The sequence below is a fragment of the Haliotis cracherodii genome, unplaced genomic scaffold (assembly GCF_022045235.1).
Source record: "Haliotis cracherodii isolate W230 unplaced genomic scaffold, xgHalCrac1.p SCAF_3, whole genome shotgun sequence".
In the NCBI taxonomy this organism is placed as follows: domain Eukaryota; kingdom Metazoa; phylum Mollusca; class Gastropoda; order Lepetellida; family Haliotidae; genus Haliotis; species Haliotis cracherodii.
Window position 1 is genome coordinate 59,827,603 of NW_027266286.1, and position 23,380 is coordinate 59,850,982.

At 41.6% G+C, this 23,380-nt stretch overlaps 1 protein-coding gene across 1 annotated transcript in view; it reads left to right on the plus strand.

Moving 5' to 3' along the window:
• LOC139473885 (intermembrane lipid transfer protein VPS13A-like) overlaps positions 1–23,380 on the plus strand; it is a 142,649-nt gene that overhangs the window by 53,831 nt on the left and 65,438 nt on the right. The window contains exons 10-31 of the mRNA XM_071256675.1: positions 3,858–3,976; positions 5,363–5,544; positions 5,664–5,808; positions 6,397–6,520; positions 7,131–7,228; positions 8,047–8,183; positions 9,378–9,469; positions 10,003–10,115; positions 10,633–10,770; positions 11,655–11,722; positions 12,476–12,554; positions 13,118–13,205; positions 13,629–13,746; positions 14,085–14,256; positions 18,797–18,950; positions 19,714–19,774; positions 20,461–20,699; positions 20,984–21,057; positions 21,398–21,540; positions 22,017–22,129; positions 22,852–22,962; positions 23,207–23,310. Coding sequence (XP_071112776.1) covers positions 3,858–3,976; positions 5,363–5,544; positions 5,664–5,808; positions 6,397–6,520; positions 7,131–7,228; positions 8,047–8,183; positions 9,378–9,469; positions 10,003–10,115; positions 10,633–10,770; positions 11,655–11,722; positions 12,476–12,554; positions 13,118–13,205; positions 13,629–13,746; positions 14,085–14,256; positions 18,797–18,950; positions 19,714–19,774; positions 20,461–20,699; positions 20,984–21,057; positions 21,398–21,540; positions 22,017–22,129; positions 22,852–22,962; positions 23,207–23,310 — 2,672 coding nt within the window. The remainder of the gene's footprint in view (positions 1–3,857; positions 3,977–5,362; positions 5,545–5,663; positions 5,809–6,396; positions 6,521–7,130; positions 7,229–8,046; positions 8,184–9,377; positions 9,470–10,002; positions 10,116–10,632; positions 10,771–11,654; positions 11,723–12,475; positions 12,555–13,117; positions 13,206–13,628; positions 13,747–14,084; positions 14,257–18,796; positions 18,951–19,713; positions 19,775–20,460; positions 20,700–20,983; positions 21,058–21,397; positions 21,541–22,016; positions 22,130–22,851; positions 22,963–23,206; positions 23,311–23,380) is intronic.

Below are 23,380 nucleotides of genomic sequence, written 5' to 3' on the forward strand. Positions count from 1 at the left end.
ATTCACTCACTCATCCATATTGTCCTTACACGCAGTCTTTGTGATGGGTGAAACATGTGGCCGCTAGATACAAGCACCTGCATGTTAATGTGATGCTCTACATGCTGTATTTTCTTGTATATAGGGCACACTTGAGCATAGTGCGCAGTTTCCTTTATTGGGTACAGGTTTCTGGACAAATGGCTATTTAATACATTGTGCACAGGCAAAATCTACATCAATGGCTTCAGGTGAACAAACAGTAGATAATGGTCAAAGGAAATGTGAAACTTGCAATAAAACATCACTAGGCAAGATGATAATTTCAGTTGTATATCCTGTTATGCAGGCAGTGTTTTATATGCAGAGATTTAGGTTCACATGTGTAGTTTGCTTGTAAAATAAGCCGGAAATAGCAGTAAGCTGTACACACGTTTTCTTCCATAATTGCGTTGGGGGAAAAATAATCAATACCAATTGTCTGCATGTGTTATGCACACAAAAGTGCCCACTATACACAAGAAAATATGAAATGTTTCCATTCGTGTCCAGTTCCTATTGAGAATGTAGAATGTGTAGAATCATAGGCTGGAACATTTGTCTGTGTGTCCCTGCCATCAGAAACAGGGCTCTGCTTCACAAAGAGATGTAAGCGCATTAGTCACTTTTATGGGTAGTAATAAGGGTGTATGGTCACATTGATCAACAAAATGAAATACAGTTTTCGAGATAATAAGGAAATGTAGGTATCTTTGTGGGTAGCATCGGTAATGGTGACGAAGTTTTGATAAGTCACTTGCTTGGTAATTTTGCGATTTTCGTTTATGCTATTTCGACTTGCAACACAAAGTAAATATTTCACCTGAGCATTGCTTTTTTTATAGAGTGTATATTTTTTTACTGTCAAAATGTGTAACAAATTTATTAAACGTCTAAATATTCAGTTATTTTACAAGTAACTGAAAAACATTTCCATCTGTATTATTATGATAACGAATTCCAAACATTTTGATGTTTAATGTCATCACCAAGAGACTGAAAATGTTACGATGAAAAGTACATTTCTATGTTGTTTGGCTTCTTATCCTACATAATAATCTGTTGTGATGTTTGTAGGCCCTTTTGATCGTCTTAATCAATCTGGACAGTCAAATTGCCTGAGAGAATCACATTTTACAAATTTACGGTAATTCATACACGCTTACAAAGGAAAAGACCTGTGAAAACAACGTCTATCGCGCATTGAAGAATTTCCCAACCAAGACGTAGAGAAACAAGAACGAATCGGTTCAAATGAAGGAAAACAAATGCAAATACTATAATTACAACCTACCAAATTTATGTGTATAAATTTTAGGCAGCTTCCTTGTTCGAGGAATGTATCCGTGACTATCCACACAAAGGAACAATATCCCACACATCTGCAGCTGTACAAAGAAACTTATTCGATGTCACATGTTTCTGTAACAATCAAATATTTAAAAAGATATATATCGTTTCGGGATATTATAACCCGCGTTCGTTTCTCAACTGATCACTTGGATTGTTTCAGGTGTTTCACATAGGTGTCAAGTCTCAAGGGTTGGCTGAGAAAGCCCACGTGACAACTATTTTCATAACATCCACGGTTCCTATAAAATCCAATGAGTGATTGATAACAATGAACAATCAATCAACGTATTATCAGTTAACCCTTTAAACAAAGTATGTTGTTTTTACATCTGCACTTCACGCCATGATATGAGTGTATTCCCTTTGTTTTAGTAAACCTAGACATGTAAACACTCACTTTTGACATATCCACTGTGCAAGATAACAGTGATTAATCAATCAACATATTTTCTGTTAATCCTTTGATGACTAGGAACGATCCGTTGATTTACTAGTATTAAAAAAAGTAAATCAACTGATCATTCATCTCTTGCTGGGCTGCCACGTGCATATTACGTAACACACATTTCACCTCACTTCAAACCTGGATTTAGATTGAATAATTACCCCAGACACAATAAATGCCAAATGGGAACCTTTGTCAGGTAATCTAAGTGATGCTACCACTAATTGTACCTGTAGTAAATTCATTAACTGAGCATCAAGTGAATGAAGACAAATACACAGGTGTAGGGTTATACGAGAAAACGTGGATGACAACAAGGGAGTAGTAATCGTATTACCGACGCAATCCGAAATCCGAAAATGCTTTCACTGCATGGATACTTTTTTTAGTATAAAATATATCTGGGGTATTTCCAAATGACGGCATCCGATGAGCTCTGCCGTTCTTTTTGTCTGTTTGTTTAAGAAGTTTGCTGAAGAAATTAATTAACATGCGCCCTTTGTCGAAATCTTTATAGATCACAGTTAACCAATCAGTGTTTATGCAAAAATGTGTAAAACAAATATTGCCTCCAGCCTCCAAGTTTATATAGCAGTCCTTGCAGACGGTAGCCCAGTCTCTGGTCACGCTCAGTTGCGTTGCGTATCATCCGGGTACTCACGGGGGAAAAAAAACAATAACAAGGCAACAACCAGTCCGGGGAATTGCGTTAGATCAGTGCCCCTTTAAACCAAACTCACTCACTAAAATCACTTTGTGAAGCCCAGACCAACAGCAGTGTAAGATCTGTAGAGTGTTTTAATACAACTGGTAGGATTATGACAAATGGTGGCATTTAGACAGTGCCGTACTGATCTTTGTCAGTATTCAATATTGTTGAATCAGCACATTTAGTTTTGAACCCCTGAAGTGTGAAAGCTGATTTTACCTAGCCAATTGACTACACTTGCTTCAACATGCCAGATTTATTTCAAGATGAAATATTTTATTTACCCCAATATTATTTTTAAAATTCATTTTGATCTTCACACTCATTTAATATTTCAGCTTAATCCTGCTCACCCATCCCAAATACCTAACATGACATGACTTCGTGGCTTCATGGAATCTTTACACTTCATTGACTTTAGATTTGTGGAAAGCCTCCGAGATAAAGGCCATGATATTGGCATGCACTACTGGTAAACAAATTTCAGATGAACCGCAGCTTCACCATTTGACCAGAGTGTGGAATAGTTTCAAAATATTGCAGGCCAATTAGGCCAGCTAGCCGTAAAAATTAGCTGACAGTTTCAGATTTCACCAAAAATTTTCTCCTGCAATGGTATCTATGAAGTAAGCCCAAATTGCAAATCATGAGTCAAATATTATGAAGGGGGCTAAACTTGATACATTATAAATAATTTTTTTATGTTGTAGTTTTGATGGATGTATTGATCTTCAGAAACAGAAGAACATTTGTGTATATTTGGATAATGGAAAAGTGTGCATAAAAAACATCACTGTAAATATCTCTGTAGCTTGTCAGGCTAGGGAAAATTCAGAATCGTCGGCACAACCGATATTTTGCTTACCACAGGCAGCTATTTCGCACATTGCACTTAACCTTAATGAAAGTGAGGAAACTGAGGAATTCTTTCAAAAAGAAGGGAGTCACATTGCAAATAAGATGCTTTAAGATTACGAGCAAGTCATGCAATATTCTGGGACTCTTAGGGTAGTTAGGACTGGCCTTCTGTCCAGGTTCATGTCCATTGATCTTGTGTTGTGCAGGTGTTTCTAGACTTTTATCCAGTAGTATTCTGATTATTTAGCAAATACTTTGGTACAGACATAAAAGGTCCTTGTTGATCTTACTCTTGATTATTCCTTGATAATAGATCAATGAATGCATGCTGCTGCAAAATCTTAGGACACAACTGAGTAAAATATGTTTCATTTGATTTGTTAATATTTGTTCAAAGGTTGATATTTTTGTGAAAGCTAAATTCTGTTATGATATACCAAGTGTGTAATCACCCATATATGACATATGTTTCAGTCATAGAACCAGTCACAGCCCAGGCTAGGCTGATCATCAGCACCGAAAACAATTCCCTGCCAAAGGTGTTTGCAGACTTCACCCTGGAGGAGATAGAGGTCCTCTTGTCCAGGCAGCAGGTGAGATGATGCATCAGAGGAGTGAGTGAATGAGTGTTTGTAGACTTCATCCTGGTGGAGATAGAGGTCCTTCTGTCCTCCTGTTGGTGCAGACTTCACCCTGGAGGAGATAGAGGTCCTTCTGTCCTCCTGTTGGTGCAGACTTCATCCTGGAGGAGATAGAGGTCCTTCTGTCCTCCTGTTGGTGCAGACTTCACCCTGGAGGAGTTAGAGGTCCTCCTGTCCTTCTGTTGGTGTAGACTTCATCCTGGAGGAGTTAGAGGTCCTCCTGTCCTCCAGTTGGAGCAGATTTCACCCTGGAGGAGTTAGAGGTCCTCCTGTCCTTCTATGGTGCAGACTTCACCCTGGAGGAGTTAAAAGTCCTCCTGTCTTCAAGTTGGTGCAGATTTCACCCTGAAGGAGTTAGAGGTCTTCCTGTCCTCCAGTTGGTGCAGACTTCACTCGGGAGGAGTTAGAGGTCCTCCTGTCCACCTGTTGGTATAGACTTCACCCTGGAGGAGTTAGAGGTCCTCCTGTTGGTGCAGACTTCACCCTGGAGGAGTTAGAGGTCCTCCTGTCCTTCTATGGTGCAGACTTCACCCTGAAGGAGTTAGAGGTCTTCCTGTCCTCCAGTTGGTGCAGACTTCACCCTGGAGGAGTAAGAGGTCCTCTTGTCCTTCTGTTGGTGTAGACTTCACCCTGGAGGAGCTAGAGGTCCTCCTGTCCTCCAGTTGGTGCAGATTTCACCCTGAAGGAGTTAGAGGTCTTCCTGTCCTCCAGTTGGTGTAGACTTCACTCTGGAGGAGTTAGAGGTCCTCCTGTCCACCTGTTGGTGTAGACTTCACCCTGGAGGAGTTAGAGGTCCTCCTGTCCTTCTGTTGCAGACTTCACCCTGGAGGAGTTAGATGTCCCCTGTCCACCTGTTGGTGTAGACTTCACCCTGGAGCAGTTCGAGGTCCTCCTGTCCACCTGTTGGTGCAGACTTAGCTCTGGAGGAGACAGAGGTCTTCCTGTACAGACAGGGGGCTTGAATAATGTTTAATGCTTGCTCAATCATCCAGGTCGTCACAGTAACTGCAGTATCAGGATCACAGTGGGGAGTCTGCACATCCTACTGTGGCCACTTCATCCCCACTGGACTACTGTAATGACAAGCAAACGAACATAAAGATGTATTATATCCTGGAATTCATGAAGTGATATGACTTTAGGAAACACAGGATTTGTGATCTTTGAGAAATAGTTTTAGTAAAGGTAATTTACACATTCATGGTTAAATACATTGCCAACTATCACTGTTTGTCACAACCAGATGTTGGTTTTGAGTCTGACAAGAAGGCTGTTATTATTGCTGGAGCATTATCCTCTGCACTCAAACCTCACTGGTTAATATGTAACTTTTTTCAGTTCCTGAATCTGTTGACACTGAGTGAGTCTTTCCAACTTATGAGCATCAACCAGCGGTACAGGAAGTACCACCCTAACATCCCTCTCAAGGTCAGCCCAAGGTCATGGTGGCATTATGCCAACACAGCCATCTTGGAGGAGATGATCCGTCCCTACTCCTGGGAGAGAATTAAAGAACACAGGTACATAGTTGAATACTCTCTTGCTGATAGGTACTGTCAAATATGTGATGTAAAGGAAAATAATATTTGAAATAATGCTTTCCTCATATTGATGGAGTATATGCTTGCTATTTGTGCAGGAACCAATACCGGAAGTATAAGGACCTTTACAAGCGGAGCCTAGAACGACCAGACCATGAGTCCATTCGGAGTAAGATGTGGGAGCTGGAGGAAAATCTGGATGTATCCAACATACTGCTGGCCAGAGAACATTCCAAGGTGGAGGTGAGTGTACACACTGCTGGCAACAGAACATGCCAAGGTGGAAATGAATGTACACACTGCTGGCCAGAGAACATGCCAAGGTGGAAGTGGGTGTATTTTCTGCTGGCCAGAGAACATGCCAAGGTGGATTTGAGTGTATACACTGGTGGCAACAGAACATGCCAAGGTGTAGCTGAGTGTACACACTGCTGGCCAGAGAACATGCCAAGGTGAAGGTGAGTGTACACACTGCTGGCAACAGAACATGCCAAGGTGAAGGTGAGTGTATTCACTGCCTGCCAGAGAGATCATGCCAAAGTGGAGGTTAGTGGACATTCTACATGCTTGAGAGGGGTGCATATTGTTCTGCAATGACCATGTTAAGCATAGCAAATACCAGTGGTGTTGTTCCATCACATTTCGTTGTTTTCCCTTGGCTGACAACACAACTAGATTGAGTAGACAATATTTAACTGCCAAAGACATATAAGGAGCATGTTCCAATCAGTACAAAGACTGTATTTTGTTACGCCTTAAGGCTGTGTCACTATACATCAGTTTATCAACCTGTTTGTATATATCACTTCTGAGTCTCTCTTATTTTTTTAGTTTGCCCGTGAGGCCCCTGAACGAGCCAAGCATCGACCAAAGAAAGAAAAGAAGGGCTGGTTTAGTTCATGGTTTGGTAGCAGTGAAGATGTGGATGACTTTGAAATAACTGGAAAGGAGACACGTGAGTTTGTTTTTATTTTGAATCAGATACAAGTTCACTTATTCTGTTTTTGTAATTCATCAAATTTTAGTATTGATATTCCAATTTATCATTCCAAACTGGCTTCCAAGGCAGTATCACTGCAATATGAAATTGCATCACAATGCTTTGCAGACCATTGTGATGTCAGCGTTTTATATGACATCACAATCAAATGACATCATTAATCTCTCTGCCACGGAAGCTTGTTGTCTGTACTTTTTACACATAAGTCACTGCTTGTTACTGTTTACAAATTGTAATTGTTGGAAAGAATGATTTTTGATGATAATTAGAATTTTACCCTTGTGTGTTTTGATATCAAATATATCAACACTTGTCGATAAAAGTTTAATACTCTTCAACAAGCTATGGAGTTTTAAACTACAGTTGTTCCTCACAATAACACCCTTCTCGATACCGCGGATTCGGTTAAACCTTGGGGATAATGACTGGCTCCCATAAATTTATCAACAAGTGTTGATGTACTTGATGTCAAAGCACATGTGGGTAACAATTTAAGACTGGGGCAGTATATTGAAGAATTGAGAATTGGGTGATATGGTGTATAACCCTTGTAACTCCCTGACAGAGGACTGGCTGGACAAACTGAGCAATGAGGAGAAGGAGAAACTGTATGATGGCATCGGCTACGACATCAACGCCAATACCCAGACATATGCCCCAGAGGTGAGTGGGTGCAGTGAGTCAGTGTGGCATGAACAATCCTGTTCCTACAGCTACAAGTATTAGATTGGCCAGTAGTCCCTTATATGTTACACAGTAAGGGTAGAGAATAGGTCTTTAGCAACCCATGCTTGCCGTAACAGGCGACTAACAAGATGGGGTGGGCAGGTTGCATGTCATCATATCCCAATTGTGTAGACCGATGCTCAGGATGTAAATCACTGGATTGTCATGTCCTGACTTACAGCCTGATGTCATATAGCTGGAATATTCTGAGTGCGGCATTGGACAACAAACACACTGACAAACAAATGTTACACATGATGCCTCATTTCAGTTCCACTCATCAGTTTTATGTGTAAGGGCAATTCTTTGTCTCCTCTTCAGTGTTGTCTTGCAGTGTTGCTAGATTATATGAAAACCTCAATGGTTACTTGTTGAAGGCAGAATAAGTCTTTAGTACCCCATTAATGTTGTAAGAGAACAGTTCAGTACCAGATCATGTCATGACAATCCAGGGATTTACATCCTGAGCATCGGTCTACATCTGTCGTACATAAACATCTGTCGTACATAAACATTTCAGGCAGTCAGCACAAACCACGAAATTTATCTCAATTTATTTCAACTCTGTTTTTTTCACCAAAATTATATTCTAATAAGAGCCCCCAATTTCCAATTTTGAGAGCGCCCTGGGCGCTTATTACGTCGAATACGGTAGCTAGAATATTGACCAAGGTCAGATATGAGTGGACTGCTGTTGACTGGTGTAACACAACATTGGGTGAGTCCAGGTCTTGTCAGTGTCCTCTCTCTTCCAGTATGTGAAGCACAAGGTGCAGGTGATCCTGAAGAGCTGCTGCGTGTCCCTTGTCAACTACAGCAAGAAGATCCTGCAGGTGTCTGTCACTCACCTCCTGGCCACCTGGGAGGACCGACCCGCCACCGGTGCCTTCAGGTGGGTCAGCGGGACACCATTCCTGGCAGTCTTGGAGATAATCATTTACAGGAATTCACAGTTGGTGTCTAGTTACATGATTGATGCAGAGTACCAGACATTAACTATTTACGTATTGACTCGCAGAAGATGCAGCTGATGTTTGGCTGAATATTATCATGGCAGATAATCTGCCATTTTCAACTGTATGACATAACAAAGGCCGGAAAGAATGGTTACCCAGATAAAAAAATCTTGTACATTCACCACTATAAAGGGGAGTTGAGGTAGCCTGATAAAAAAATCTTGTACATTCACCACTATAAAGGGGAGTTGAGGTAGCCTGATAAAAAAATCTTGTACATTCACCACTATAAAGGGGAGTTGAGGTAGCCTGATAAAAAAATCTTGTACATTCACCACTATAAAGGGGAGTTGAGGTAGCCTGATAAAAAAATCTTGTACATGCACCACTATAAAGGGGAGTTGAGGTAGCCTGATAAAAAAATCTTGTACATTCACCACTATAAAGGGGAGTTGAGGTAGCCTAATGGTTGAAGTTTTGGCTCTTCTCACCTTAACCTTGGGTTTGATTCCCTACATGCTACAATCTGTGGAGCCAGTTCTTGGTGCGCCCTGCATTGCTATGGCTGGAACATTGCTAAAATGGCGTAAAACCGAACTCACCCTCTCAATCACTGTTGCACAATATTGTGAAACTCATGGTGACATAGGATGTCTTGTGAAACAGTGAATTCATTTAATAGGTACAGTTTTCATTAAAAAGTGTCTATTCCAAAACTTGCTTACAACCAGGCAGAATCCACAGAGGATATTTTTTTGTTCTGTCTTGATCCACTCAACACGAAAATAAATACATGATACTTTTGTGTATGCCACTGTCAAAGTATCTGTTTAATCAATTTGCTGTTTGGTGTACATGTCAGCTGCTTCAACGTATAATGGATAGCTGTCAGTGCTGTAAATCCAATAACCTTGGTATCACGATCTGATAAATATGGAAATGAGGTAGCCTAGCAGGAACTACTTTTAATGAGCTCCATGCCTCAATGCAATGTGGCTGCTTGCTAAATAAACTGTTACCAACACCCCCAATAAGTTTAGGTTCTTTTCGATGTGTGGATGTTTTTCTACACAAACATGTCTTCATAACAGAAACATACTCGGCTAATAACGTCTGTGTCTGTGTTTCAGGATCTCCTCCAACACAGAGAGTTTCTCAATCGAGGGGGCTTCCATTGAACACGAGCTCATCCCCATCCTCACCTCCGACATCGGAGTCTATGGTGCGTTCACGTCCTTGTACCAGCCAAAAAGATTCCTATCAAGTAGTAATGATAATCTGATCATTGTGATAACAGTACAACTAAAGATCAATAGATTGATCAGGGTTTCATAAGATAGATCTTGTTTTGAGTGTATGTGAGAAAGGTTAGATCATTATTTCCCCCCGCCACAATGTGGAAAGAGGATAAAGGAATAGGTGCTGTCCGCCCGTCACGTTTTGTTTCTGGAGCAGAACCCCCAAACCATGAGAGATATCTTAACTAAACTTGGCACATAGATAGGTCTCCTGGCGAACTGGTGCCTTTTGAAAGTTTGTGAATTTTTTAAATTTATTTTTCGAGTTTCCACAGCAACGACTTTGACTTAGTCTGAAAATGGCAGTAGTGCTTGTTTCCAGAGCAGTTCTTGAAGAGCGTACAATATTACTTGCCCTGCAACCGGACATGTCATATTGGCGGGGGATATGAGAATTTCATGCTTTTTGTACCCTTTATGTCAATAAAACTTTTATCAGCAATACTTGTGTCCCCAGCCCCCTCAGTGAACCAGGTGTGCACGTTGGACTTCGAGGTGAAGCCGCTCTATGTGGATGCAGACTACTCCCTCAGTCTCAACATTCAGCCAGTTGAGATTGTTTATGATGAGGTGAGAAGTTCCTGAGTGTCATGAGTCTTCCATGTTAATTCCTATTTTATGAATCTAACCGACATTGGGCAGTTGTTTGTTTCAAGTGGGTACTTCGTGAGTTTTTTGGTATTAAGGCACATAGCCTATGGAATTCTGTCTTAGAATAGGCCCCTAGAAACCTAGGCTGTTCATAACAGGCGACCAGATCGATTGGTGGTCTGGCTCAATGACTTGGTTGATTGACTTGGTTGATAACGTGTCTTCATTTCCCAAAGGCATGGTTTGTTGCTCACAATATCACTTGATTGTCTGGTTCGGACTTGATTATTTACACGCCTCCATCACATAGATGGAATGTTCCCGAGTGTGGCGTTAAACAACAGACTCACACTTATCAAGGTATATATTTGTGTCAGATTTAATGCAGCATGACATTCATTTTCAGCACTCTATCTTGGAGGTCACAATGTTCTTCAATACACATATTAAAGTATATTTTTGTGTCAGTTTGATGCAGTGTAACATACATTTCCAGCACTCTATCTCGGAGGTCACAGCTTTCTTCAACGTCCCCCATGGAGGGGTGGACATGAGGTCTGCTGCCATGGTGACGCTGCAGGAAGTAGCCAAGTACAGCCGGGCAGGGCTGCAGTATGCCATAGAACAGCACAAGGTATATAGAGATAATATGTCCGTACAAATGATTGCAAGTAATTCCATGTCATTTTATTGGGTAACAAAGCAAAATGTTCTGCATTTATGTTTCCATAAACTGAAAAAAAAATATCCACACCTTCTAACTGACTACTGTTTCCTGATTGGCTGATAATAGTTGGGCGGGGCTTGTGCTGCGTCATTGTACTGAACAGTGTCACTGATTTCCTATCTATAAAAATAATTGTGTTAATGATTAAATATGCAGTCTGTGAAGTTATTATTGTTGACATATATATTTATAAGATTCGACTTCAATATGTTTTTACATTAATAGAGGTATAAATGTTAAAAAACTGTGTGCACACACATTTCAATTTTTTTATTTTCTCGTTTTTTATACCTCCATAATCTAAAAAAATATTGATCCATGAAAATCCGGGTTGGAATAGGTCTTCAGCAACCCATGTTGTCGTAAAAGGCACCTAACCTTGTCGTAAGAGGCGACTAATGGGATCGGATGGTCAGACTCACTGACTTGGTTGAAGCATGTCATCATATCCCAATTGTGTAGATCGATGCCTTGTACAGACTTGATTATTTACAGACCGCAGTCATATAGCTGTAATATTGCTGAGTGTGGAGTTGCACTCAATTCTTAAATGTACTGAACAAATAGTAAACCATGGTCAGGCTGAAATGTCATTGCCGCTATCACTTACCAAGTTTGTGTCTATTCATCAGCTGATGAAGGTTTTTCATGTTGGTTTGTGTGTATTGATTTTCATGACAATAATATCTTCGTATGCATTCATCAACTGCATGTTCTTATGTCTGTTAAGCCACACATGAATGAACTTTCTCTAACTTTCTACTCCAGTGTACAATTGTGTTGTGTTTCAGACAGTGCATGTCGCCCTGAACATGAGATCTCCGTACATCGTGGTGCCCGAGTTTGGTACATTGCACAGGTAAAACATTCCCAGGTTGTATGGAGGGCTTCATAGTCACCTGAATGTGACCTTACACCACACAGGGGTCGGGGTGGAGTCCAGGGTAGAATAGGTACGCTTGTCATATAAGCAACTAAATGGATTGGGTGGTGACTTAGTTGATTGTGTGTCATCGTATCTGAACATCTTGGACCAGTGGTCATATTGATCATTAAATCATTGATTTGTCTGGTCCAGACTGGATTATTTACAGGCGTTAAGGAACAAACCAATCTCATTAAAATCAGATTTTAGTTCTCGCTTTCGTGGAACAAAGATCTGAGGACATCCCATTACAGGTCCCGTCAGAACAACCTTTCCGACCAATCAGAGTTCTCAGACTCAGTTCAGTCTCATTTCTGTGTGATCTTATATCTGGGAGACTTCCATAGATTAGCCTTGTTTACCAGTCCAGTGACTACTTAATTGTAGGAACAGTGCCAGTTTCTCAAGCTGGTGAAAGGGTGTCTGTATAGACGACATTTACAATGGTTTCATTCCATCAATCCGTATACTCTGTACAGGGTTCTTTTTAAACTGACCTCAGCTTTATGGTATTCATGTTAAGATACATACTCGTCAAGACGTCTCTTCTCTCTTCTGAAGAAAAATCAAGTTTCATCATGGAGTATTTAAATCTGGAAAAAACCTAATTCTGGAACTCATGAGACTTAACGTTATAAGGGCCCCATGACATGTATTCTTAATTTAAAAAATGTTTTCCTTTTTCAGAGGAGGAAATGTTTTGATAGCTGATTTTGGAACACTGCGTATAGAAAGTGAATTACAGCCAAAAGATGTCTCCCTTGAAGTAAGTGTTACACAACCTACATAGTTAGTGGCTCTTGCCCAATGGAATATGGCCATTTCAGCACATGGAGTATATTTTTATACCAGTAACTGTAGTACAGACTCAACATTGAAAGAACTGTGTGGTCCATATGCAGATCATGATGTTGTGATTAGATTTAAATTAGAGAACTCATGATGATATCTTATAGTAATGCTCAGCTTCCCATTGTTCTCAGAAGCAGTAGGTAGAGGGGTTTACGGCCACAAGCCTTCTATCTATTACAAAGATTAACAATCAACAAAATTTTAATCTTTTGTTACAATCAGGGCAAAATTAAGATTCAAACATATATTCAGCTGATCCTGGCATGGCTAAAGGACACAACTCTGCACACAGGTTGACACCATTGGTCATATCCAACTAATATTCATGCACATTTTGGACTAGTGTTTTCTGTAAAATCACTAGATTTATTAAGAAACTGGATTTTCACTAATAGGCTAACATACTAGTGGCCATGTCTATCCCAGTGCACAGAGATTACCTTATGCAGTCATTGATATGTATACGTGTGTTTGCAGGATGCGACGATGTCGGAGATTGAGTCCCGCCTGTATGACCAGTTTAACATCACAGTGAGCGACGTCAAGGTGCTGCTGGCAGACTCAGGTGAGGAAGGTCAAGGTCGAAGTGACCTCTTGTTTTAACTATGTACTGCATTGCACAAAATGAGTAATTTGAAGAACCAAAGGGCTAAGGATACAAAAAGAAAGACCATTTCATATGCATGTTATGAATATCTGTCAGTGTTAATTTTTATTACATGATGTATTTCAATTTCTAAGCTTACAAATATTTGCTTACAAATTAATGTCTAGCAGAGGGACATGTTTAATTTAGAAAAAATTTGGTGAAACTTGACATAAGTAAAAATAAAACTTTGTGAAGATAATTACTAGGATTACCATGGTTACTGTGTTATGAAATTATTAATATTATAATTGCACCAAATATATACATTTGTGTCAGTTTTGGAAGGGGGGTTGAATTGAGACATGCATGTATGGAAGCTGTGAGCTATTGTGCCTCCAGGTGATGACTGGCACACAGCGCAGACCCAGCCCGACTCGGACTACCACATCCTTCCCAGCGTGCAGGTGGTTGTGGCGTTCTTCAATGCTGTCCGCAGAGACTACAAGCAACTGCCACAGTGAGTCGTTCATCACCTGCCCCCACCATCAACAACATATCACAGTCACGGTTACTGTTGACACCAGGGTCCATTTCCACACAGCGACCTTAGAGCTGTCGCCACAGACTTAGGATAGTCAGAGTGCTAAGGTCGTAATGTGGAAATGAGGCCAGAGAGTTTAAAGTATTTAAAACATGGGCCCTATTTGTTCATTCCATTCTAGAATCCCTCCACTGTGATATTACTCAATAAAGTACGGGAAAAAACAATTGCTGCTACTCACTGCCTCAGCCCTGCGTTACATTGAACTGTCCTCAATGCAGTGTTAAACCCAAACTCACTCACTCACTCTTCAGGCAGAAGCTTGTTGCCAGTCTGCCGACCATGAAACTGAACATCTCAGACAAGCGCCTGCTGCTGCTCATGTCCTTCTTCCGCAACTTCCCTATCCCCGCCAGCACCAGCATGGCCACCCTCGGCGAGGACATGGTCGACAGCTGCATCATCATCCAGCCCGCTGTGCCCCTGGTGAGTACATGCTCCTGCAGTGGAGGAAGGTATCTCATCTCTGTACCTGCAGTTGTGCATGGCGCTCACAGATCATGTAGATGTAGTGCTGACTGATCCTGGCAGAGTGTTGATTGACTGATTCTGGGAGGGTGTTGATTGACTGATCCCGGGAGAGTGTTGATTGACTGATCCTATGAGAATGTTGGTTGACTGATCCTTTGAGAATGTTGATTGACTGATCCTGGGAGAGCGTTGATTGACTGATCCTGGCAGCGTGTTGATTGACTGATTCTGGGAGGGTGTTGATTGACTGAGCCTAGGAGAATGTTGATTGACTGATCCCGGGAGAGCATTGATTGACTGATCCTGGAAATGTTGATTGACTGATCCTTTGAGAGTGTTGATTGACTGATCCTGAGGAGTGTTGATCGACTGGTCCAGGGAGAGCACTGATTGGCTGATCCTGTGAGAATGTTGGTTGACTGATCCTTTGAGAGTGTTGATTGACTGATCCAGGGAGAGGGTTGATTGACTGATCCTGGCAGGGCATTGATTGACTGAGCCTTGGAGAGTGTTGATTGACTGATCCTTTGAGAGTGTTGATTGACTGATTCTGGCAGGGTGTTGATTGACTGAGCCTTGGAGAGCGATGATTGACTGATCCAGGGAGAGCGTTGATTGACTGATCCAGGCAGGGTGTTGACTGACCGATCCAGGGAGAGCGATGATTGACTGATCCTGGGAGAGTGTTGATTGAATGATCCTGGGAGAGTGTTGATTGACTGATCCAGGGAGAGTGTTGATTGACTGATCCAGGGAGAGTGTTGATTGACTGATCCTGGGAGAGTGTTGATTGAATGATCCTGGGAGGGTGTTGATTGACTGATCCTGGGAGAGTGTTGATTGACTGATCCAGGGAGAGCATTGATTGGCTGATCCTGGGAGAGTGTTGATTGACTGATCCTGGCAGGGTGTTGATTGACTGATCCAGGGAGATCGTTGATTGACTGATCCAGGGAGAGTGTTGATTGACTGATCCTTGGACAGTGTTGATAGACTGATTCTTTAAGTGTTAATTGACTGAACCTTGTAGTGTTGATTGACTGAATCTCGGAGTGTTGATTGACTGAACCTTGTAGTGTTGATTGACTGATTCTGGGAGTGTTGATTGACTGATCCTAGGACCGTTGATTGACTGATTCTTTGAGTGTTGATTGACTGAATCCTTGAGTGTTGATTGACTGATTCTGGGAGAGCGTTGATTGACAAATCATGGCAGAGTGTTGATTGACTGAAAGTTTCATTGAAATCATGAAAGTTTGTTGCTTCTGCATAGTATAGTATTGTTTAAGTCAGAGATCAATCACTCAAATCTGTAGATTCTACTTCCTATATCAACACATTCAAGTGATTTACATCCTTGTTTACAAATCGCTCAACAAAATCAGCTGGGTCTACACCAAGACGACTTTTGTGATGTCTGCAAGGATGGCTGTAGGAGTTAGCCTTTTCAGTTAGAGATACTTGATGACTGCATGGTAGCCAATTTTGTTGGTTTTCCTCAACAGAGAATGCTTAGTCTCTATGATGCTTGCAGATATAGAAATATGCTTCCTCATTGTGTATTTGGTTCAAATGCAGCCTGTGAGCATGGATAGAGTTCTTAATACATTCGAACTTTTAAGTGTATGCTAACAGAACATTCCAGCCACCCCTCGTACTCCCCATTAAAAGAAATGCTGTATCTACTGTATGACCAAATATGAACACGTATCACACACACACGAACCCAACCAGGCCTCATGAAGCATCTTTATTCAGCATTGCCATGTTGTATGAACCGTTTCAGGTATCTTGTAGTGGCGCCAAAAATGGTAAAACTAAGGATAAAGTAAGAAACAGATATATGGTTTTTTTCAACAAGTTAATAATTGTTGCAACAAAATGTTTGTGCATGTGTGATTCTCTACCTTCAAGACATTCTTGTTTCACCATTCTAGAATGATTGTGCACATGACTAATTACCACTTGAGTATGTGTGTTATGAATGCCCATGTCCTTCCCTACTGACAATGTCTTGTCACACACTTAGTATTTGCATGACGCCAGGAGCTGCTTGTTATGGCTTACAAAGGTCAACCAATCAGCCTGCAGATTTTCTGCCTGAGAGACTAACAATTCTATGAAATTCTTGCACTTTTCAGCAAGTCTTTTTACAGCATTGTCAATGCTTCATTGCTTTATACCGGTACACTTTGTTCCTCCATCACCCATGTATACATATGGCTGCCATGAGATGTGGTCGCGGTTGTTAACCAACGATTCAAGCAAAGGCCTGGTTCTAGCGAGAGGGAACACAGCATGTCCTTAGCCCAGAGATCTTCAGTTACAGAGTGTATGGTTTTTTATGAGCTGAATACTGAGCTGCTTGGAGACAGAGGTCATAGGATGTACATAGTGTTGCTTCTAGGACGCGGAATTGCGAGATTTCTGCAAATTTGTCTCATTTCCCCCCAAAATCAAACATTTATACAACCATCGTCCTGCACAGTTGTCATAAAAGAGTGTCCATATATGTTCAGCGCATGAAATACTGTACACCCCACAACTGACACATTTATCATTAAGATTTCACAAGATTTATTTTATCTCTCTAGTGACCATCATCAGACTTTCAGGATGGTAACACCAAGTGTGTACAAGATCAGTTGTGTCCCACTCAGCAATATTCCACCTATTTGATGGTTGTTGTAAATATTGCATCTGGACTGGACAATCCAGTGACTGATATCATGAGCATTTATCTACGTAAATTGGATACATTGACATGCATCAACCAAGTCAGTGAGTCTGACCACCGGATCCCGTTAGTCGCCTCTTACGACATGCATGAGTTGCTGAAGACCAACTCTAAGCAATAGGTATTCATTAGTGATGGAGGAACGTATATACAAACCCATGAAGTATTGACGATGTGTGAGAATGTGTTTGTTGACTAATGTGTTCTTTTTACATGTTTCTTAGCTATTCAAAGTGCAAAGTTGAAATAACATCCTTCATTCTTTATTTATTGAAATAAACTTGTCATCAATTGTTCTGACAAAGTACTGTTAAGTCATTTAATAATGGAGTCTTCAAACAAGATTGGGTCTCTGACAGATGATGTGAGTTGGGGTTTAGTGCTGCTTTGAACAGTATAATCATGACCTGATTGAACAGTATGATCATCGTCACCTTAATGTGAAGAAAGTCATTCGCCACACATGGGGTCTCTAGTCACTCAGTGGGGCGTTTGGGTAGACGAGTGGTTAAAGCGTTCGCAAGTCACGCCAAAGACCCAGATTCGATTCCCGACATGGGTACAATGTGTGAAGCCCATTTCTGGTGTCCCCCCCCCCCCGTGATATTGCTTGAATATTGCTAAAAACGGTGTAAAACCGTATTCACTCACTCTAGTCACTCAGTTACAGTTCTGTAACTCACTGTACTGTATTACTATATATGTTAACCATCATGTCTATCAAAATACTGTTCAATATTCTATCAATCTGCTACATGCTTTGATCATTTAGACCACAATGAATTATTGCTTTTTCATCCAATCGTATTTTTTAAATGTGAGGTGAGAGGAATATATAAAGAAACGGTTGAGCAGGTGTGAGATGAGGTGATATGGGGTTTAATGTTGCATTCTGATTAATGCCTGTGTATGGTGTGTGCATGTGCTGCCACCAAGTGTGCATTACATGAAGCACAGATGTTTGATTGGATTTCATGTATTGTGTATTCCGTCAAGAAAAGAAAGAAGGGAACACAGATTGATGTGTTCTTTGTCTTCTGTAATTGAGACCCGTGAAGATTCCGGGGTCGAATAGGTCTTCAGCAACCCATACTTGCTGTAAAAGGCGACTATGCTTGTCGTAAAAGGCGACTAACGGGGTCGGGTGGTCAGGCTCGCTGACTTGGTTGATACATGTCATCGATCCCAATTGCGTGGATTGATGTTCATGATATTAATCACTGGATTGTCTGGTCCAGACTCTATTATTTACAGACCGCCGTCATATAGCGGGAATATTGCTGAGTGCGGCGTTAACAACAAACAAACAAACAAACCTAAAAGGCGACCAAATGGATCAGGTGGCATGCTCAGTGACTTGGTTGATTGCATGTTATTGTACCATGACACGTGGATTGTTGCTCACAATATCTATCACTGGATTGTCTGGTTAAGACTTTATTACTTATAGGCCACACTAATATAGGTGGAATGTTGCAGGGTGTTGTATTCAACAACAAACAAAAACTGTGAGGCAGGTGTGAATGGGGAGCTAATAATTAATTCATGATGGCCTTATATATAACAAGGTCATCATCAAACTTGGGCAAGATCCTCTGAAAGATGTTTGTCTCTTGTATTACAGTATTTGATGCATATCATGATCAGTGTATATTGTATTAGGTTCAAGGAGACGAGTGAGACCAAATGAAGGTAGGATTGTTCAGAGTATATTCCTACCCTTTTTTCCATCCTTAATGTATGCCTGTCTTACTATAGGATCCATCAGAGACCCAGATGGAGCCTGATGTTGACACATTAAGGAGGATGCGACGCTCAGTGCTCGGGAGGAAGGTGGTGATGAAGAATGATGGGAGGAAGAAGACGAAGAAAGAGAGTGTCCTCACTTCTCAGTCATCCAGAAATAGTGCTGGTGAGTGCAGCTGGTGCGAGCAGCCATCTTGAAAATATACATTTGGAACATTTTTAAAAATGTAGTGCATCTTACCTGAGCCATCTAGGGTCACTTTTTACATGTTTACCTCTCTGAACTCGGAAGGACTATGAAATGAATGATATGGATGATACCAGTGGTTTAAACTTTGCCTACAGGCTTTTTGTTGGATATGATAGGTTGCTGTCATGCCAGTCATAGGTGAGCTACAGGGCCTCATTGGTCTGTGTTTTCTGGCGTAAGGCCTACTGATGTGACTGTTAGCTGAAGTGAGGTGAAATGGGGTTTAATGTCGCGTCCAAGATTATTGCACTTATATGGCGATGTGCATGCACGTGTGTGTGTGGTTGCTTGTACTAGTCTGGGCTGATGCCGATTTATTGTGTTAGCCCACTGAGATACCATGCTGCAGTTTAACATGAATACCCCACTCAGACACAGTATACTGACTCCGAGCCGACCAATCCTTGTCTTAGCCCCTTAATGCCGAGCGCCAGACAGGGTAACAACAAATACCATCCTTTAACATCTTTTGGTATGACAAGGCCAGGGATCAAACCCCGGACCTTCCTCTCTCCGGGCGGACACTCTACCACTAGACCATGGAGGCGGTCCGACTGTTCGGTACTTTTATCAAGTGTACGTATGTAATTTATGCTTGTTGTTATCTCAACAAGAGATAGTCCAGCAAAAACACTTTTGTAAAATGGCTGTGCATCAACATGCTGACCTAATGTTTCAGGTGAGGAGGTGTTCTTCTCCGCATCAGATCATTCAGACGAGGATGTGGATGAGTGGTCTGAGTGAGTTGGAAATAATTATTTGATATTAATTAAGTTATCTTTTTGTGCACAATCACTGTAGTCACTTACAATTGAGTAGTGGTTTGGGGTAGCAGGTCATCCTTTTGATCAATCTTGAGAACATAGCTAGCAGTAAAGTAGGAGGTGGTCTTGAGTTGTTGTTCATAATACCTGACAGTCCACTGAAATCAGGAGACATGTCTCCAGTCTTGCATGCACTGGGAAATGCCTGGGTTTCAGATGTTTTTCTTGAAAACGCCTTCAATACAAGATAACCTTGAAAAGGCCTGAAAGTAAGAGTAGTAGCACTGACAGGCCTCGGGGTTAGAGCAATTGTATGACAGACCTGGAGGTAAGAGTAATTGCATTGAAAGGCCTGTAGGTAAGAGTAATTGCATTGAAAGGCCTGTAGGTAGGAGTAATTGTATGACAGGCCTGGAAGTAAGAGTAATTGTATGACAGGCCTGGAGGTAAGAGTAATTATATGCCAGGCCTGGAGGTAAGAGTAATTGTATGACAGACCTGGGGGTAAGAGTAATTGTATGACAGGCCATATGGGTTCAATGTATTTAGCCCATTCTTTAGAGACCTATTTATGTAAATGTTTAACCTCTCTAATAAGCACTTTTGGAAAAAAATGTGGAGAGGAAAATATGCAGAAGTATTTTGTTGCCTCTTTGTTGCAGTTTCCTGCACATCAAGCCTGTAGACGACAGCACTTTCCCTTCCAACTCGGTGAACATCCTGGTGCGGATGACCTTGGGGGAGTTTGTCATCAACCTGTCCAGGGTCATGGACAAGCACGAGACTCCATATCTGATGTTCCGCGTCAACCGGCTGCGCATTGACTCAGCGTTGACAGTGCATGGCTATGCTGTCCACGCCACGCTGGGAGGTGTGCAGCTCGTAGACAAGATCCATGTCGGTAAGGCACATGGCTTGTTCCTGGTCTGATTGGAACACCTCTTTTAGACATGTCATTTCCCTGAGTTATTTCTCTGATTTCTTGGCCCCTGAGGTAGACTGGAGCGGCTTTCACTTTGTTATAAACAAATGCAATGATGTCTTGTATTACCTTATACAAACAATGCAGAACACACCAGCTGAAATGTTGTTGAGTGCGGCATTAAACCACAAACAAACAAACACTTCCTTGACCCAGTGTTTCGGTATAGGCAGCTGTATGTGTGTCCTATGTTCTCTCCACAGGCTCATCCGGAGAATACATGGAAATCTTGGGCACGAATTCCGCGACAGATCTGGTCTCCATTGTTTACAGAAAGGTGGGTGCAAGGAATGTCATTCAGAATGATCACCTCCGACCTAGCCACCCACAGTCCCTTGTGGTCAACAGTGAAAGTGCAGATAGAACAGACCTCATTGGCGTCCTTGGTCCAGTTCTGTTTCTTCTTTACAAAAGCCCTCTAAAAGACATCACAGAGAAATGACCTATGCAAATGACTCACCATTTGTTCAAACTTTTAACAATCGTGAGCTGTCAAGAATTAATGCTGTCACCAAGTTTTTACCTGATTCAGGCAAATGACATATCCTTTCACAGAATATAGCTTGGAACCCTATTCACTCAATCCCAGTCTACAGGAAAACATGGTTGTGTTCCAGGTGGAGGCGTCGTGTCCTGACTTCAGTGACGGTTACGGCGGCGTAGAGCATGCCCTGCTGCTGAAGCTGCACACGATGTCGGCACTGTGCGACCAGGCCAGCATGATCTACCTCAACGCCTTCATCCAGGGGCTCATCACCAGGTATGCCTCACTTCTTTCAGGGGTCATCACCTGATAGGACTCACTTCTAATGAACTCAAGGACATACATCGGTATTTTTTGGTTTATACATTTGACTGTCTGAGCCAGAAGTCACAATCTGATGTTTATTTATGTTTAGATGATAATCAGGTACTAGGTTTACCTGAAATAATAAACATTCAGCATATTGTTTAACAATAGTAATTTCTTCCAGTCGTCTAAGGCGCCGCAATTGGGAATGCAGAGTTGCATCCCTTGGGCATGCCAGAAACTATGATTGTGGGCTTGAATCCTGGTTTGTCACGATTAATTTTCTAGATTTGTCAGCTCCATACCCGTACTCGTTGGTATCACCAAAGTGGTAAACGTCGGGCTTTCCTCCCACATTAAGCTGACACGCTGTGGTATAACTGAAATACTGTTAAAAGCGGTGTTAAACCCAACTCAGGCACTCACTGAGACTTTGTGTGTGACAGCGTGCACAGCATGGACATGAAGACCAGCACCAGCACCGTGATCTCCTCCTCCGACCTCAACAATAAGGACCGACCCTCCCTCACCGAGCGACTCACATCCATCACCGATGAAGGTATGTAGCTTCTTTGACTAACCACGGGCTTGCATGGCTCGGACTGTAGCTGGAATAGTTCTATGAAACAACATACACTTCTTTACTCCTCTTACTTTTGTCTTATACAGCTTGATTCAAGACCTGCAGAAATATTTATGAATGACGAGACTTTTTACTAAAGCTACTGACCGCCTCCGTGTTCTAGTGGTAGAGCTTCCGCCCGGAGAGCGGAAGGTCATGATTCAATCCTCGGCTGCATCCTACCAAAAGATGGTACTTATTGTTACCCTGTCTGGCGCTCAGAATTTAGCGGCTAAAACAAGGACTGGTCGGCTCGGAGTCAGTATACTGTGTCTGAGTGGGGTACACACTTTGCATGCACATCGCTACATAAGTGCAATAATCTTGGACGCGACATTAAACCCAATTTCACCTCACCTCTACAGCTACTTCTACATCTAGAAATTAATAATTCTTTTCTGTTCTTGGGGTTTTGATGAGTTTTTTTAATTATTAACATACAGAAAAGCCACTATTATATGCTATGGCCCTACAAACCAATGTTGCTAGGGGATAGTGGGCTGAAAAACAGGAGAGGGAGGAAGGAGAGAGACATGAGGATATACATTCATAATTTGAAAATATTTGTAAAGTAATATTTGTTTGAATTTGTCTTGAAGTCCTTCTATGGACTTTATTATTTTAATGATTTCACGTAAACATTTGTCCCTGTGTTACAGTGGACTATCTGCCTCCACGGTGTATCAAACTTAACATGGTGGCCAAACTGGAGAACTTGAGTCTCAGATTGTGTGACTCTGAAAACAGCCTCTCCCATATCGACATCACAGGTGAGTGCCCAAAAGGCAAATAGCTTCTCAAGTGAGTGTCTGACAAACTTTGTTTAGTTGCCATCTATACCACTCACATGTTCTATTATGTTGCATGAATACTTTATTATGGGAACCTATGTCCCAAACATTTCTTTTATGATTTAACCATTTCTACCTTCCGCCATGTGTCTTCTATAATGGCCATGTTATTCCCGACATTTCTTGTCATTATGTGTCATGTCTGACATTGTGTTGTCTTCAGGTTTGGAGAGTCACATCCTGGCCACAACTACCAGGACAACTGTACGATTACGTCTCAAAGACATGTCCATCCAAGACTGCTCTGTCGGCGCCATATTCCCCAGGGTATGCCTGTCTTGTCAGCACTGAATATACTCCATGTGATAAATATGTATACTCTATGTGATAAAATTAC